The sequence below is a fragment of the Oncorhynchus clarkii genome, unplaced genomic scaffold, assembly GCF_045791955.1.
Source record: "Oncorhynchus clarkii lewisi isolate Uvic-CL-2024 unplaced genomic scaffold, UVic_Ocla_1.0 unplaced_contig_2102_pilon_pilon, whole genome shotgun sequence".
Classification (NCBI taxonomy): Eukaryota; Metazoa; Chordata; class Actinopteri; order Salmoniformes; family Salmonidae; genus Oncorhynchus; species Oncorhynchus clarkii.
The window spans coordinates 211,593-230,000 of NW_027260992.1; the positions used below are offsets into that span (position 1 = coordinate 211,593).

An 18,408-nucleotide genomic window follows, 5' to 3' on the forward strand; every position below is an offset into this window, starting at 1 on the left:
TAAGTCAGAGTTTGTATAGGTCAGAGTTAGTATAAGTCAGAGTTTGTATAGGTCAGAGTTAGTATAAGTCAGAGTTTGTATAGGTCAGAGTTAGTATAAGTCAGAGTTTGTATAGGTCAGAGTTAGTATAAGTCAGAGTTTGTACAGGTCAGAGTTAGTATAAGTCAGAGTTTGTATAGGTCAGAGTTAGTATAAGTCAGAGTTTGTATAGGTCAGAGTTAGTATAAGTCAGAGTTTGTACAGGTCAGAGTTAGTATAAGTCAGAGTTTGTATAGGTCAGAGTTAGTATAAGTCAGAGTTTGTATAGGTCAGAGTTAGTATAAGTCAGAGTTTGTATAGGTCAGAGTTAGTATAAGTCAGAGTTTGTATAGGTCAGAGTTTGTATAGGTCAGAGTTAGTATAAGTCAGAGTTTGTATAGGTCAGAGTTAGTATAAGTCAGAGTTTGTATAGGTCAGAGTTAGTATAAGTCAGAGTTTGTATAGGTCAGAGTTAGTATAGGTCAGAGTTTGTATAGGTCAGAGTTAGTATAAGTCAGAGTTTGTATAGGTCAGAGTTAGTATAAGTCAGAGTTTGTATAGGTTAGAGTTAGTATAAGTCAGAGTTTGTATAGGTCAGAGTTAGTATAAGTCAGAGTTTGTATAGGTCAGAGTTTGTATAGGTCAGAGTTAGTATAAGTCAGAGTTTGTATAGGTCAGAGTTAGTATAAGTCAGAGTTTGTATAGGTCAGAGTTTGTATAGGTCAGAGTTAGTATAAGTCAGAGTTTGTATAGGTCAGAGTTAGTATAAGTCAGAGTTTGTATAGGTCAGAGTTAGTATAAGTCAGAGTTTGTATAGGTCAGAGTTAGTATAAGTCAGAGTTTGTACAGGTCAGAGTTAGTATAAGTCAGAGTTTGTATAGGTCAGAGTTAGTATAAGTCAGAGTTTGTATAGGTCAGAGTTAGTATAAGTCAGAGTTTGTACAGGTCAGAGTTAGTATAAGTCAGAGTTTGTATAGGTCAGAGTTAGTATAAGTCAGAGTTTGTATAGGTCAGAGTTAGTATAAGTCAGAGTTTGTATAGGTCAGAGTTAGTATAAGTCAGAGTTTGTATAGGTCAGAGTTTGTATAGGTCAGAGTTAGTATAAGTCAGAGTTTGTATAGGTCAGAGTTAGTATAAGTCAGAGTTTGTATAGGTCAGAGTTAGTATAAGTCAGAGTTTGTATAGGTCAGAGTTAGTATAGGTCAGAGTTTGTATAGGTCAGAGTTAGTATAAGTCAGAGTTTGTATAGGTCAGAGTTAGTATAAGTCAGAGTTTGTATAGGTTAGAGTTAGTATAAGTCAGAGTTTGTATAGGTCAGAGTTAGTATAAGTCAGAGTTTGTATAGGTCAGAGTTTGTATAGGTCAGAGTTAGTATAAGTCAGAGTTTGTATAGGTCAGAGTTAGTATAAGTCAGAGTTTGTATAGGTCAGAGTTAGTATAAGTCAGAGTTTGTATAGGTTAGAGTTGGTATACATAACAAGTACATCTATGTTAGAATCTGGGGTGCTACATTTAACAGACGGTTGAGGGATGTCTATGCGTGCTGCACCATAGGGCTCTGGTCAAAAGTAGTGCACTATATACAGTAGGACAAAGGGAGCCATTTGGGACATAACCTCTCTGTTGGTTAACAGAAGGTTTGTTTTTTGGCGGCCCTGTGCTGTTGGGGAACTCTTCTCCCAGAGAGTGATTGATATGTTGTTTCCGACTGTACCATTTAAGGGGCCTCTGTCCTGACATGTGACATCCTCTACTGCTGCCACCAACCCCCTAAGAATAGCACCATGTTAAAACGCACCACACAACAAAAGACTGGGAAGCCACTATGACACACCTCATCAGTCATATTTTATATCAAATCATATTATGATCCTAGAAAATTGACAATTTCATGTTACATGACCAAAAGATAAGACAATTAAACAAATAAGATATAAGGCAAATCACCACAGATCCCTCCACATACCTCATCATGACAAACAATCACATCCCAATTTAACTTAATTTACCTTAATCCTAGCCGCTATAACTTAACACCTCCGTTAAAATAGCTCTCGCTACAACGCAAAGACAGCAACCTGCCACGGCAACCACGAGCATGAGGCCAAACAATAACAAACTTTACTGCCGAGAGAAAGACACCTGCTATGGTGCACCATCCACCACCACAACTACAGCCCCACAACAACACACAAGAATGAAAACCACCTGCTAGGTCAGCACACACCGCACACAGAACCCCAACGACAGTACAGCGTAGCCAAGAATAGCCACTCGCTATGGCACTGTCATGTAATTCATAAATTGTGACACATACCTTAGTCAGTGTCCATTCAAAACAACATGCCAAAGCCACATGTCAGGATTCTAGGACTTTGTCACTGTTACATAAACACCAGTTGTCGTGAGAGAACAAAATGGTGGCATGCTTGATGTGTGTGTGTGTGTGTATGTGTGTGTGTGTGTTCGTGTGTGAGAGAGGGGGCATTTAGCACAATGACCAATCTTCCTTGTATTTACCTGGTAAGACACACACACACACACACACACACACACACACACACACACACACACACACACACACACACACACACACACACACACACACACAGTGCAGACCACTGCCATCAACAAGATAAAGAGGGAGTCCTGCTGTTGTGGACATTTGCGCCATTGTCCAAGAAACAAATGCTGCATCAATGGAATATCTGTCTACATGTTGAAAATACTCACAGTTAACCCAATGCCCCTGCCTGCTCATAAACTGTCCATTATAGACCTCCCCCTCATTCATTTCCTGTCTATAATCCAATCGGATACTCTAATTAAATTAGTGTGAATTGTGGGTTGTGTTCAGTTTGGTACTGAACACTGCAGATATAAAATACAATGAACATACATGCTATAACTTTCTGAAGCAGACATGTTAAATATGTGATACAATGAACAGACATGCTATAACTTTCTGAAGCAGACATGTTAAATATGTGATACAATGAACAGACATGCTATAACTTTCTGAAGCAGACATGTTAAATGTGTGATACAATGAACAAATGTAACAGGGTTGCTTATGTTTCCACTTGCATCTAAAGAAAGGTGTATTTAATGTTCAAGCATTCTTATTGGTTGGTTCAACTCTGATGACAATAAGGCGTGTTGTGATTGGCCCCGGTTGCAGATAGGGGAAGATCGCGAACGTCAGGTCTTCCCAGTATGAAATTGTGATGCAAGGGGTAGGTCACGTTCTGAATACTGTTTTCTATTTTCTATTTTACAATGTGTACAAGTTTGCTGTACATTACTGATTTATACATGTGTGGGTATATGGTACCTGTTAGGGATTGGGGGGCTTTCTGGAATGTGCTTGGTATATGATTGCTGTAAATAACTGTGTTAGCTAGCATACAACGATACAATGGTCACATAAGATCACTGCTAACACAGTTGTCTTCATGCTACAGGTTTTACCATCGACAGCCATCAATACCGTTAAGCCCTGCACAACTAACGTGCTGTTTCCCATTTAACAACAGCAACATAAATAAATTATGCTCAACTGGGACCACTGGCTGATGTGATTTATTTGGACAAAACACAACGCAAGGAGAGTACGATTTACATCTGTTACACAGACATGCTATAACTTTTGGAAGTAGACATGTTAGATATGTAATACAATGAATAGACGCTACAACTTTCGGAAGCCTACATGTTAGAGATTAATGTCTGCAGATCATGTCCTAGGCCTACTGAACACGACTGTGTGCAACTCGTGTCCATTGATATTGATGCTTTGGTTAGCAAGACAGCGCGTTAGCATGCTAATACATAGCTGTTTTGTTCAGTTAACTTAGCTGGCATGTGAGCATGCAAATAGATAGATATTTTGATTAGCCAGCTTGAGTCTAAGCATGCTAGCAACGTTGATTAGCTATCCAGTGTGTTAGCATGCTAATAAATACAGTGGGGCAAAAAAGTCTTTAGTCAGCCACCACTTGTGCAAGTTATCCCACTTAAAAAGATGAGAGAGGCCTGTAATTTTCATCATAGGTACACTTGAACTATGACAGACAAAATGAGAAAAACAAATCTGGAAAATCACATTGTAGGATTTTTAATGAATTTATTTGCAAATTATGGTGGAAAATAAGTATTTGGTCACCTACAAACAAGCAAGATTTCTGGCTCTCACAGACCTGTAACTTCTTCTTTAAAAGGCTCCTCTGTCCTCCACTCGTTACCTGTATTAATGGCACCTGTTTGAACTTGTTATCAGTATAAAATAAACTTGTCCACAACCTCAAACAGTCACAAAACTGTGGGAGCAATTATTAGGAAATGGAAGACATACAAGACCACTGATAATCTCCCTTGATCTGGGGCTCCACGCAAGATCTCACCCCGTGGGGTCAAAATGATCACAAGAATGGTGAGCAAAAATACCAGAACCACACGGGGGGACCTCGTGAATGACCTGCAGAGAGCTGGGACCAAAGTAACAAAGCCTACCATCAGCAAGGGCATTGAAGGTGAAACGTGGCTGGGTCTTTCAGCATGACAATGATCCCAAACACACTGCCCGAGCAATGAAGGAGTGGCTTCGTAAGAAGCATTTCAAGGTCCTGGAGTGTCCTAGCCAGTCTCCAGATCTCAACCCCATAGAAAATATTTGGAGGGAGTTGAAAGTCCGTGTTGCCAAGCAACAGCCCCAAAACATCACTGCTCTAGAGGAAATCTGCATGGAGGAATGGGCCAAAAAGGTGTGTGGAAACCTTGTGAAGACTTGACCTCTGTCATTGCCAACAAAGGGTATATAACAAAGTATTGCGATAAACTTTTGTTATTGACCAAATACTTATTTTCCACCATCATTTGCAAATAAATTCATTAAAAATCCTACAATGTGATTTTCTGCATTTTTTCTGGATTGTCTGTCATAGTTGAAGTGTACCTATGATGAAAATTACAGGCCTCTCTCATCTTTTTAAGTAGGAGAACTTGCACAATTGGTGGCTGACTAAATACTTATTTGCCCCACTGTATATGTTTTATTTACTTAGCCACTGTGTTAATATGCTAAAAACTAGGTTTAGCTATCCAGCGTGTTAGCAGTCCTAGCTCGTAACCCTCTTCAGTGCAGACGTTAGCCATGTGCTGAGGGCTCACTTGTGAATCCAACACTAGCCTGACCAAGATCAGTAGCAGGATCTCCTCCCCTGCTGTCATTTAATTACATTAGCCAGACCCTTGATCTCTCTTTTCCCTTTCTCTGCACATTCCTCCCTTTCTTCTCGTCCCATCTCAGACATAGATGGTGACCTATTTTCCATTAGAATTCCTTGGGCCTACACCCCTCGAGTGGCTGACATCTTCCTTATGAGGGGTCGCTCACGTTCCTGCCGTTTGTGTGGATATGACTAGACAGGAATGAGTGATTAGGTCTGCCACATGATAAATGAGTCAGTCTGTCTCTATCACTTTAATGCACCCCCTTTCTATCTCTCTATCGCTCTCCCTCTAAGTGCGTACCAAATGGCACCCTTGGGGTGGCAGGTAGCCTAGTGGTTAGAGCGTTGGGTCAGTAACCGAAAGGTTGCTGGATTTAATCCCTGAGATGACAAGGTAAAAAATGACATTCTGCTCCTGTACAAGGCAATGAAATACCCAAAAAATGAATGCCTAAAATGACATACCCAAATCTAACTGCCTGTAGCTCAGGACCTAATGCAAGGATATACATATTCTTGATACCATTTGAAAGGAAACACTTTGAAGTTTGTCGAAGTGTCCTATTCCGAAATACCACAAAGAACCCATTACTCCTGCCAACAGTCGACCGATTAGTCTACTCCCTACACTCAGTAAGATATTGGAGGGTATTGTGAGTAGACAAATATGGGAGTACATGGAAAAGATTGATCTGATTACAGCCAATCAGCATGCTTATCGCTAAAACCATTCCACTACCACTGCATTGGTTGACATGACTGACCAGTGGCTCAATGCTATGGATAATGGCAGGTTTGTACTATTTTTAGATTTCAGTGCAGCATTTGATTTAGTCGATCATGAAATAATTTTGACAAAATTAATGCATTATGGTTTTAAGGAGGTAGCATTGAATTGGGTACAGTCATATCTAACTGACAGGAAACAGTACACCTAAATAAATGGTTAATTTTCTTCCCCTCATGTGTTAAACTGTGGAATACCGCAGGGCATTTATTTAATATATACCAACGACCTTCCCTATGCCTTAGCTGAAACTCAAGCTACTATATTTGCAGATGATACTACAATTTATGCAGCAAGACAATCAGTTCAACAGGTACAGCTTTACAAGGAGATTTGGAGAATATCAGGGAGTGGGTTTGCCAAAACAAACTTGTTTTAAACACCAAGTTATGTTGGTCTGTTCCACGAGGAAAAGGCCAAAACAGCATGGGATACAATTAAGTATGGGAGGAGTACATATTGAAGAAGTGGCAGAAACCAAACTATTGGGAGTGCAGCTAGACAACTGCTTATCATGGTCGTCTCAAATAACTAATCTATGTAAAATAATTATTAAAACAGCATGCATAATCAGTAGGATAGCAAAATATTTACCAGGAAAAATTATTCAGCAAATAACACAAGCATTAATTGAGAGTCAGGTGAACTACTGTTCTGTGGTCTGGGGAAATGCATCATCAAGTGAAGTTAGGAGGCTGCAGAATACACAGAATGAAGCAGCAAGGATTGTTTTAAGGTGGAGATATGGTTCTTCTGTTGCAATCATGCGCAATGTTCTTGGTTGGTCATCAATCGACAAGATAATTGAAAAAGACAAGAGTCAGACATTCCGTAAATACTAGGAATAGATTGTCCACCATCTATGCGTTATCCAGACAGAAGAGAGAAATAGGCAAAATAACATTTCGATTTAGAGCAATAAAAAAATTGAATAAATTAACTGAGAAAACCAGAAACTTTTCAATATATAAATTTAAACATTATTTTAAATGTAATACATAGAAATGTTGTGGGACTATAGTAGATGAAGAATCAATATTTTTTAGATTGAGTATTTATATATTGGGTCATTATGTTCAAATCAAATCAAATCAAATTTTATTTGTGATATACACATGGTTAGCAGATGTTAATGCGAGTGTAGCGAAATGCTTGTGCTTCTAGTTCCGACAATGAAGTAATAACCAACGAGTAATCTAACCTAACAATTCCACAAAAACCACCTTATACACACAAGCGTAAAGGGATAAAGAATATGTACATAAAGATATATGAATGAGTGGTGGTACAGAACGGCATAGGCAAGATGCAGTAGATGGTATCGAGTACAGTATATACATATGAGATGAGTAATGTAGGGTATATAAACATAAAAGTGCCATTGTTTAAAGTGGCTAATGATACATGATGATACTATAATTTAGCCCAAACAACTACCTCTTTCCCTACTGTATTTTATTTATTTATTTATTTTGCTCCTTTGCACCCCATTATTTTTATTTCTACTTTGCACATTCTCCCATTGCAAATCTACCATTCCAGTGTTTTACTTGCTATATTGCATTTACTTTGCCACCATGGCCTTTTTGCCTTTACCTCCCTTATCTCACCTCATTTGCTCACATCGTATATAGACTTATGTTTCTACTGTATTATTGACTGTATGTTTGTTTTACTCCATGTGTAACTCTGTGTTGTTGTATGTATCGAACTGCTTTGCTTTATCTTGGCCAGGTCGCAATTGTAAATGAGAACTTGTTCTCAACTAGCCTACCTGGTTATATAAAGGTAAAATATATATTTTTTAATAAATACATGTATTACATAAAGATGGCAAGATGCAGTAGATGGAATAGATAACAGTATATACACATGAGATGAGTAATGTAGGGTTTGTAAACATTAAATTAAGTGGCATTGTTTAAAGTGGCCAGTGATACATTTTTTACATCAATTTCCATTATTAAAGTGGCTGGAGTTGAGACAGTATGTTGGCAACAGCCACTCAATATTAGTGGTGGCTGTTTAACAGTCTGATGGCCTTGAGATAGAAGCTGTTTTTCAGTCTCTCGGTCCCTGCTTTGATGCACCTGTACTGACCTCGCCTTCTGGATGTTAACGGAGTGAACAGGCAGTGGCTCGGGTGGTTATTGTCCTTGATGATCTTTATGGCCTTCCTGTGACATCGGGTGGTGTAGGTGTCCTGGAGGGGAGGTAGTTTGCCCCCGGTTATGCGTTGTGCAGACCTCACTACCCTCTGGAGAGCCTTACGGTATTGGGCGGAACAGTTGCCGTACCAGGCGGTGATACAGCCCGACAGGATGCTCTCGATTGTGCATTTCTTCAGCCTCCTGAGGTTGAAGAGGCGCTGCTGCGCCTTCTTCACAACTCTGTTTGTGTGGGTGTACCAATTCAGTTTGTCCATGATGTGTATGCCAAGGAACTTAAAACTTACTACCCTCTCCACTACTGTCCCTTCGATGTGGATAGGGGGGTGCTCCCTCTGCTGTTTCCTGAAGTCCACGATCATCTCCTTTGTTTTGTTGACGTTGAGTGTGAGGTTATTTTCCTGATACCACACTCCGAGGGCCCTCACCTCCTCTCTGTAGGCCATCTCGTTGTTGGTAATCAAGCCTACCACTGTAGTGTCGTCCGCCAACTTGATGATTGAGTTGGAGGGGTGCATGGCCACGCAGTCTTGGGTGAACAGGGAGTAGAGGAGAGAGCTCAGAACATACCCTTGGGGGGCCCCAGTGTTGAGGATAAACGGGGAGGAGCCCACCTGGGGGCGGCCCGTCAGGAAGTCCAGTACCCAGTTGCACAGGGCGGGGTCGAGACCCAGGGTCTCGAGCTTGATGATGAGTTTGGACGGTACTATGGTGTTAAATGCTGAGCTGTAGTCGATGAACAGCATTCTCACATAGGTATTCCTCATGTCCAGATGGGTTAGGGTAGTGTGCAGTGTGGTTGCGATTGCGTCGTCTGTGGACCTATTGTGGCGGTAAGCAAATTCGAGTGGGTCTAGGGTGTCAGGTAGGGTGGAGGTGATATGGTCCTTGACTAGTCTCTCAAAGCACTTCATGATGACGGAAGTGAGTGCTACGGGGCGGTAGTCGTTTAGCTCAGTTACCTTAGCTTTCTTGGGAACAGGAACAATGGAACAGGAACCCTGGTTGCACAATCGATATGCTGATAGAATTTAGGGAGTCTTGTTTTCAGATTAGCCTTGTTAAAATCCCCAGCTACAATTAATGCAGCCTCAGGATATGTGGTTTCCAGTTTACATAGAGTCAAATAAAGTTTGTTCAGGGCCATCGATGTGTCTGCTTGGGGGGGAATATATACGGCTGTGATTATAATCGAAGAGAATTCTCTTGGTAGATAATGAAGTCAACATTTGATTGTGAGGAGTTCTAAGTCAGGTGAACAGAAGGACTTGAGTTCCTGTATGTTGTTATGATCACACCACGTCTCGTTAATCATAAGGCATACCCCCCCCCCCGCCCCTCTTCTTACCAGAAAGATGCTTGTTTCTGTCAAGCTTGTTGTCAAGAGACTGGACATTGGTGAGTAGTAAGCTAGGGAGTGGTGCACGATGTGCCCGTCTCCGGACTCTGACCAGAAGACCGCTTCGTTTGCCCCTTTTACGGCGACGTTGTTTAGGTTCGCCGGCTGGGATCCGATCCATTGTCCTGGGTGATGGGCAAAACACAGGATCCGCTTCGGGAAAGTCGTATTCCTGGTCGTAATGATGGTGAGTTGACGTTGCTCTTATATATTCAGTAGATCCTCCCGACTGTATGTAATTAAACCTAAAATGAGTATATTATGTATGTTTGTAATAGTGTGTTATATGTGAAAACGTGTTCGTATTATAAATTGTATTTTAATGTTTAAAAGCTAGGGGGCAGAATTATCACTTTGGATAAATAGCGTGCCCAATTTCAACTTCCTGCTACTCATGCCAAGAATATAAGATATGCATACTATTAGTAGATTTGGATAGAAAACACTCTGAAGTTTCTAAAACTGTTTGAATCATGTCTGTGAGTATAACAGAACTTATGTAGCAGGCAAAACCCAGAGGACTAACTGTTCAGATTTTTTATATTTGTATCTCTCTTCCCTATATTGTCTTTGCCATTGGATATTTAATAGCAAGATCAGATCCTACCGCTTTCACACGATGTCGCCAGTCTTTGGAATATGGCTGAGATTATTCCTTTGTTTTATCAGGAAGTAGATCAACTTGGAACGGGGGACACTTTTGTGAGTTGAGCAAGACGTGAAGAGCAGAGCTTTTTTCTTTTCGTTCATGTATTGAATACAGATTGCACCGTCTACAATTTGATCGATTATTAACGTTTAAAAATACCTAACGTTGTATTACAAAAGTAGTTTGAAATATTTTGGCAAAGTTTATAGACAACTTTTGAAATATTTTGTAGTGACGTTGCGTTTTTCTAAGCTGTTTTTTTATGGATCAAACGCGCTTTATAAATGGACATTTTCGATATATATGGACGGAATTAATCGTACAAAAGGACAATTTGTGTTGTTTATGGGACATATTGGAGTGCCAACAAAAGAAGTTTGTCAAAGGTAATGCATGTTTTATATTTTATTTCAACGTTTTGTGTAGCGCCTGCTACGCTAGCTCTTTTGTTTACTACTGGTGCAGATGGGTGCATGCTATCAGATAATAGTTTCTTATGCTTTCGCCGAAAAGCATTTTTAAAATCTGACACGTTGGCTGGATTCACAACGAATGTAGCTTTAATTGAGTATCTTACATGTGTGATTTAATGAAAGTTTGAATTTTATAGCATTTTATTTGAATCTGGCGCTCTGCATTTCCCCTGGAAATTGGCCAGTTGAGACGCTAGCGTCTCCCTATCCTCAAGAGGATTTATTAAGGACTCTTGGAAGATTAGTCCAAATGGGGACTAAAAGAGATCCAAATAAAATAAAATCAAATCAAATCAAAACAGCATTGTATTCTTTCACTGTAATAGCTACTGTAAATTGGACAGTGCAGTTAGATTAACAAGAATGTGAGCTTTCTGACCATATCAGATATGTCTATGTCCTTGTTCTTGTTACTTACAACGTCATGCTACTCACATTAGCGCACATTAGCTCAACCATCCCGAGGGTGGGACACCGATCTGTAGAGATCCTTTTAACCCACTGTTCCCCGGTAGGCCGTCATTGTAAAAAACAATTTGTTCGTAACCTGCCAAGTTGAATAAAGGTGAAATAAAATACACATGTAAATTCCCTGTATAGTGCACTACTTTGGACCAGGCCCCATGCTCTTTATTTCTTTCTTTCTTTTTATGCTCTCCCTTTTTTATTTTATTTTTTATTTCACCTTTATTTAACCATTGCCCTCCTAACTATCCCTTGCTCCTCCAGTAAGTACAGTAGGAAGGTAAGATAGAGGGGGAGGGTCTGGAGGAGGGGTGAGGTTATTTTATTTTATTAGAGTCGGATCATCACACATACACAGCCTCTGTGGGAACCAGGGAGAAGGAGCATCCATTTCCGTTTTGGGAATTCTCAAACTGTGGGAATCCCATCAGGCCTTTTCCACAGGATTACCTCCCACAACGGACTAATCAAATGTCTCAGTCAGTCATCCCCCCCCCGGAATCGATCCGGGTGGAATGTTCCGCTAATGACACCCTACCCATATGCCAGTGCATCTGGAGACCCAATATCAAGAGAGGGGGGTGATGGAAATCAGGGGAAATCATTGCTCCTTCACCATTTTGACGTTGCAGCTTTGCCATCTTTTGACAACCTATACGTATCCTTCATTCAAAGGGCCAGCTGTCTGTCCAGCGTCGCCTTGTCCTATCAGAGTGGATTGAGTGGGCATCTCACCACTCCAGTTCCTGAATAGACCCCTATCCTCTTAACCACTCACAACCCCTTCAGACAGTCATCGCCTCTTCACTTCAATCCATCACTCACTGACTCCATGGGGTCTCCACTGAAGAGGTGCCCAGAATCACACACACACACACACACACACACACACACACACACACACACACACACACACACACACACACACACACACACACACACACACACACACACACACACACACACACACATACAGCCAGATGCACGCACGCAAGCATGCAGACACACGAACACACACACAAACACACACACATGCTCTCTGTTTCCTCTGACTAAGTCCTTCTCCAACGTCTATTAGGCACAGTGAGAGAGCTCTGTTTACTTTAGCACATCTATTTAGTTTGTCTCTTGAATTCGTCTCTTCAGCTCGTCTCTTGAGCTAGTCTCTTCAGCATGTCTCTTTAGTTTGTCTCTTCAGCTCGTCTCTTCAGCATGTCTCTTTAGTTTGTCTCTTCAGCTCGTCACTTTAGCTCGCCTCTTTAGCTCGTCTCTTCAACTCGTCTCTTCAGCGTGTCTCTTTAGTTTGTCTCTTCAGCTCGTCTCTTTAGCTCGTCTCTTTAGCTCGTCTCTTCAGCTCGTCTCTTTAGTTTGTCTCTTCAGCTCGTTTCTTTAGCTCATCTCTTCAGCTCGTCTCTTCAGCTCGTCTCTTCAGCTCGTCTCTTCAGCTCGTCTCTTCTGCTCGTCTCTTTAGTTTGTCTATTCAGCTCGTCTCTTTAGTTTGTCTCTTCAGCTCGTCTCTTTAGCTCGTCTCTCTAGCTCGTCTCTTTAGCTCGTCTTTTCAGCTCGTCTCTTCAGCTCGTCTCTTTAGCTCGTCTCTCTAGCTCGTCTTTTTAGTTTGTCTCTTCAGCTCGTCTCTTTAGCTTGTCTCTTTAGTTTGTCTCTTCAGCTCGTCTCTTCAGCTAGTCTCTTCAGCTCGTCTCTTCAGCTCGTCTCTTCAGCTCATCTCTTCAGCTCGTCTCTTCAGTTTGTCTCTTTAGCTTGTCTCTTCAGCTCGTCTCTTCAGCTCGTCTCTTCAGTTTGTCTCTTCAGCTTGTCTCTTCAGCTCGTCTCTTCAGCTCGTGGAAGTCTGTCTATAAGGCCTGGAACAGGTCTGCAGTTACAACATCACTAAAGAACACTAAGACATATGTCTAAGAATAAAACTATAAACTTCTCATCTCAACCTTTGGTCTGTAGACCGGCACTGCTAGATAGAGGCTGAATGTGAAATGTATGTAAAAAATAATAAAATTAAAAGTCTTCTTCAGGTTTTGACATGCAGAACACATTAACTCAGCGAAAAAAGAAACGTCCCTCTTTCAGGACACTGTCTTTCAAAGATAATTCGTAAAAATCCAAATAACTTCACAGATCTTCATTGTAAAGGGTTTGAACACTGTTTCCCATGCTTGTTCAATGAACCATGAACGATGAATGAACATGCACCTGTGGAAAGGTCGTTAAGACAGTAACAGTTTACAGACGGTAGTCAATTAAGGTCACAGTTATGAAAACTTAGGACACGAAAGAGGCCTTTCCACTGACTCTGAAAAACACCAAAACAAAGATGCCCAGGGTCCCTGCTCATCTGCGTGAACGTGCCTTAGGCTTGCTGCAAGGAGGCATGAGGACTGCAGATGTGGCCAGGACAATAAATTGCAATGTCCGTACTGTGAGATGCCTAAGACAGCGCTACAGGGAGACAGGATGGACAGCTGATCATCCTCGCAGTGGCAGACCACGTGTAACAACACCTATACAGGATTGGTACATCTGAACATCACACCTGCGGGACAGGTACAGGATGACAACAACAACTGCCCGAGTTACACCAGGAACGCACAATCCCTCCATCAGTGCTCAGACTGTCCGCAATAGGATGTGAGAGGCTGGACTGAGGGCTTGTAGGCCTGTTGTAAGGCAGGTCCTCACCAGACATCACCGGCAATGACGTTGCCTATGGGCACAAACCCACCGTCGCTAGACCAGACAGGACTGGTAAAAAGGGCTCTTCACTGACGAGTCACGGTTTTGTCTCACCAGGGGTGATGGTCAGATTCGTGTTTATCGTTGAAGAATGAGCGTTACACCGAGGCCTGTACTCTGGAGCGGGATCGATTTGGAGGTGGAGGGTTCGTCATGGTCTGGGGCGGTGTGTCACAGCATCATCGGACTGAGCTTGTTGTCATTGCAGGCAATCTCAACGCTGTGTGTTACAGGGAAGACATCCTCCTCCCTCATGTGGTACCCTTCCTGCAGGCTCATCCTGACATGACCCTCCAGCATGACAATGCCACCAGTCATACTGCTTGTTCTGTGCGTGATTTCCTGCAAGACAGGATTGTCAGTGTCCTGCCATGGCCAGCGAAGAGCCCAGATCTCAATCCCATTGAGCGCGTCTGGGACCTGTTGGATCGAAGGGTGAGGGCTAGGGCCATTCCCCCCAGAAATGTCTGGGAACTTGCAGGTGCCTTGGTGGAAGAGTGGGGAAACATCTCACAGCAAGAACTGGCAAATCTGGTGCAGTCCACGAGGAGGAGATGTACTGCAGTACCTAAATCGGCTGGTGGCCACACCGGATACTGACTGTTACTTTTGTCCCTTTGTTCAGGGACACATTATTCAATTTCTGTTAGTCACATGTCTGTGGAACGTTATTGAATCTTGTTATATTCATACAAATATTTACTTAACTTATGTTAAGTTGATGAAAATAAATGCAGTTGACAGTGAGAGGACTTTTTTTTTGCTGAATTTATATATGGAAGAGGAATGACAACAGATAACACAGAAATCCGTTTTTCCTGTTTAAAGATACAAAGCCAATCACCTATCTAGTATTTTGTCTGGATAGCACAATTCTCGGGTGATAAATAACAAATAACTCAGGAGATTAAGCGATAGATTCTGTGTAACGACCTTCTTCCATTCTGAAGTGTTGAATTGCTTGTTAAAAGACCATAACCTTTGAAATACATGTTTTTTACAGCTTTTTGAAGAGGAGCGGAAGTGAACCCTGGAACCCCAAAGAACTTCCTGTGCTTCTGTAAACAACAGATAAGAGCATAACCTTCGATATCATCTCTTTTTATCAAATCATAATGTTGTATGTCTTTCAATGTGGCAATTTGTCAATAGAATAGCAGTGTCTAATTCAGCGTCCCCTCAATCACAAGACAACAGCCAAAAACAAACACTGGATAAAGTGATTCAGTCCCAGAAGATTTGTCCAAGAAATGGTCAACCCACCTGTGTGTTCATTGTGTGCTTGTCCCAAAAACACAAAGACGACACAGTCAGACAGAAAAGCCATTAAGTGAGCGACTGAAGAGGTCAAGATGTAAATCTCTCTTGAACAAAGTTCCACCCCCTCCCTCGGCCCCCTTCGCCCCACTTGGTCTGTCCTGTCACGACCCCAGACCCCCCCCCCTTTTGACCCTTTTGTTGCGGCGAGGTGGCTCAAGACCCAGGAACCTGCTAATTACGGGCTTTAGTTGTCTGCCAAGGAACCAGGCCCTTGGAATGGCTGAGCCACATTCCTACCAGTCAGAGTCAGTCTGTGTGTGATTGTGTGTTTGTGTGTGTTTGTGTGTGTGTGTCTGTGTGTGCGCGTGCGTGTGTGTTCGCTGTCTGTCGGTCCATCCCTCCATCCGTCTGTGAGAACCTCTCTGGGTTTTAGTGCGTGACTTGTGCCTTGCCAGCTCACTAAGTGCACTGCAAACACTCCTCACGGGACTGTATAGTAAACAGACACAGACAGGGATTGGAGGGACTTGAGGTGTGCAATAAGCCTTCTCTCCCTTCTCCGATGGGATCTAAACCTAATCACACAGTTGGCCTGGTGTGAAATGCCCCGTACCTCCTGCTATAGCTGCTCAGTTGAGCGACCAGCCGGCCGACCCATTAAGAGACAGATTTCAGGCTAGACAAAACCAGAGATTAAGAGACAGGTGGAACCAGAGATTCATTAAGAGACATATTTCAGGTTAGAACGAACCAGAGATCCTTTACACTTTTAACTGACATCAACTTTTACAGAACCGTCACAAAACGTGAACTTGCCTTGAAATAAACCAAACCTTAAGACCTCTGTTGTTGTTTGACAGATCCATCACAAACAAAGGCTTGAGACCCCTGTTGTGGATTGTGTTTGAAATGGTAGGTTAAAATGTGACCAAACCTAACACTTCAATTGAAATGTTCCCCAAAACCTTGACACCCTATATGGTTGATTTGAGGTTGAAATCTGGGTTAAAGCACAAGCGTCACGATGATTGACTGATTTACCCCAGTCTTGGGTTTGGTCCCGGGAGCAGCAGTCGGCCTAGCGGGGGACAGAGTAGTGGATACTTGATGCTGTTGTGGAGTATTCACAGACTGAGAAGTGCTTGACACTCTCCCAACGGGCTTTACTGAGTCGAAGTCCACTTCCTGCAACCGAGGAAGGACATTGATTGGTTTAGAGATAAACTTTAGAGCAATAGTTTATGGCTATTTCTATGACTTATTCATTTGAAGCTAGCCATGTTAGCATTAGGTTCTCCTGAAGCTAGCTAGGTACTGACTGTCTCCTGTAACGTCTAGCTAGTTACTGACAGAGCCATGTATTTAGAGAGTTGGGCCAATGAGGTTTCTGTATTATGATGCATTTACATGACACTTCAACATTCTATGGCGGCCATGTTAGCTCCCCATTAACATTACATGGGGAATATTTTAACAATGCTATGTAACTGAATGTCTAGAATTAGAGACGATATTGTAAATTGTAAAAGTTGTCTCTGTGTACTGGTACTGACCCTTCGCTGGTGTCTCCTGAGGGTGGGGGTGATGGCCATGGTGGAGGAGGAGGAGGCGCTGAGGGCCGTGTCGATCTCCTCGTCCAGCTGGTCTAGCTTCATCAGCAGTAACACCATGGAGTCCAGACGAGAATGCTCCTGCTCCTCTCTAGAACTCTACAGGTGGGAGGTAGGGAGGATGGGGGGAGGTAGGGAGGGAGAGAGACAGAGAGATGGAGGGAGAGATTATTTGTACTTAAAATATCTGGTAACAGTGTTATTGATTTACATTTGAATCGTTTAGCAGACGCTATTATACAGAGCGACTTACAGGATAAATTAGGGGTAAGTGCCTTGCTCAAGGTCAAATCGACAGAATGTTCACCAAGTGGGCTCAGGGATTTGAACCGGCAACTTGCCGCTCTATATTTGACTATTTTTGATTGAAGGAGAACAGTGATAATGATTCATATTGTGTCTTTACTGGGCATCAACCACTAAAGGATACTTTAGGCCTCGGTTCTTTCTCTCTTCTGTTGGTCCTTCCACTTTGTGGTTAGATACAGCTAACTGACTATCATCTAATAAGCCCGTTCATCGTTAGTCATGTCCTCTCTTGCTCTCTTTTAAAGGGAAGGGAGCAGGTATATGTATTGTCTCATGTCAACTCTAATACATAACACATAACACAGACAGGGACTTCACTGTTCAGTCATGTTTTCTCTCTTAGCCCTCTGAAAGCATTACGTTGAGCAGTTTTCCTATGTGTGTTTGATTGAATTGGGGCCTTGTGAATGAGACAAGAAAGGCCTGATGTAATGCATGCCAGAGATATATATCAACTAAGGCTTTGATTCAATATCATGTTGACCACAGAAAGTCTTTGATAGAATCCTGGGATGGGATCCTCAGATGCACTCAAATTAATTGGGCAACCTCTTCTGCCCTCTCCTTGTCTTTCTCTCTCTCTCTTTGGTTCTCTTCCACCATTCCCTACTTTTTCTTCTTACATTTTCCACCAAAAAGCCCCCCTCTGTCTCCAATTATATCCTTTCATATCCTTTTTTTAATTACCCTCTCTCTTCCTGTTGTCTTTCCTCCCTTCTCCTTGCCACCACTCGTTCACTTTCTTATTCACTCACTTATTTTCTTCTCCTCTGTTAACTTGCTCCTCTGCTTCTCTTCCCTGATGTGTCTGTCATAGCAGGTCTTACACTGACCTCAGGTGGTCTCTCTGTCATAGCAGGTCTTACACTGACCTCAGGTGGTCTCTCTGTCATAGCAGGTCTTACACTGACCTCAGGTGGTCTGTCTGTCATAGCAGGTCTTACACTGACCTCAGGTGGTCTGTCTGTCATAGCAGGTCTTACACTGACCTCAGGTGGTCTGTCTGTCATAGCAGGTCTTACACTGACCTCAGGTGGTCTGTCTGTCATAGCAGGTCTTACACTGACCTCAGGTGGTCTGTCTGTCATAGCAGGTCTTACACTGACCTCAGGTGGTCTGTCTGTCATAGCAGGTCTTACACTGGCCTCAGGTAGTCTGTCTGTCATATCAGGTCTTACACTGACCTCAGGTGGTCTGTCTGTCATAGCAGGTCTTACACTGACCTCAGGTGGTCTGTCTGTCATAGCAGGTCTTACACTGACCTCAGGTGGTCTGTCTGTCATAGCAGGTCTTA

General features: G+C 42.3%; 1 protein-coding gene across 1 annotated transcript in view; it reads right to left on the bottom strand.

Moving 5' to 3' along the window:
- The window catches only part of LOC139402863 (uncharacterized), a 44,704-nt gene that overhangs the window by 16,185 nt on the left and 10,111 nt on the right, over positions 1 to 18,408 (bottom strand). Inside the window, exons 3-4 of the mRNA XM_071146758.1 lie at positions 16,749 to 16,904; positions 16,237 to 16,380 (exon numbers count right to left, since the gene is read on the bottom strand). Coding sequence (XP_071002859.1) covers positions 16,237 to 16,380; positions 16,749 to 16,904 — 300 coding nt within the window. The remainder of the gene's footprint in view (positions 1 to 16,236; positions 16,381 to 16,748; positions 16,905 to 18,408) is intronic.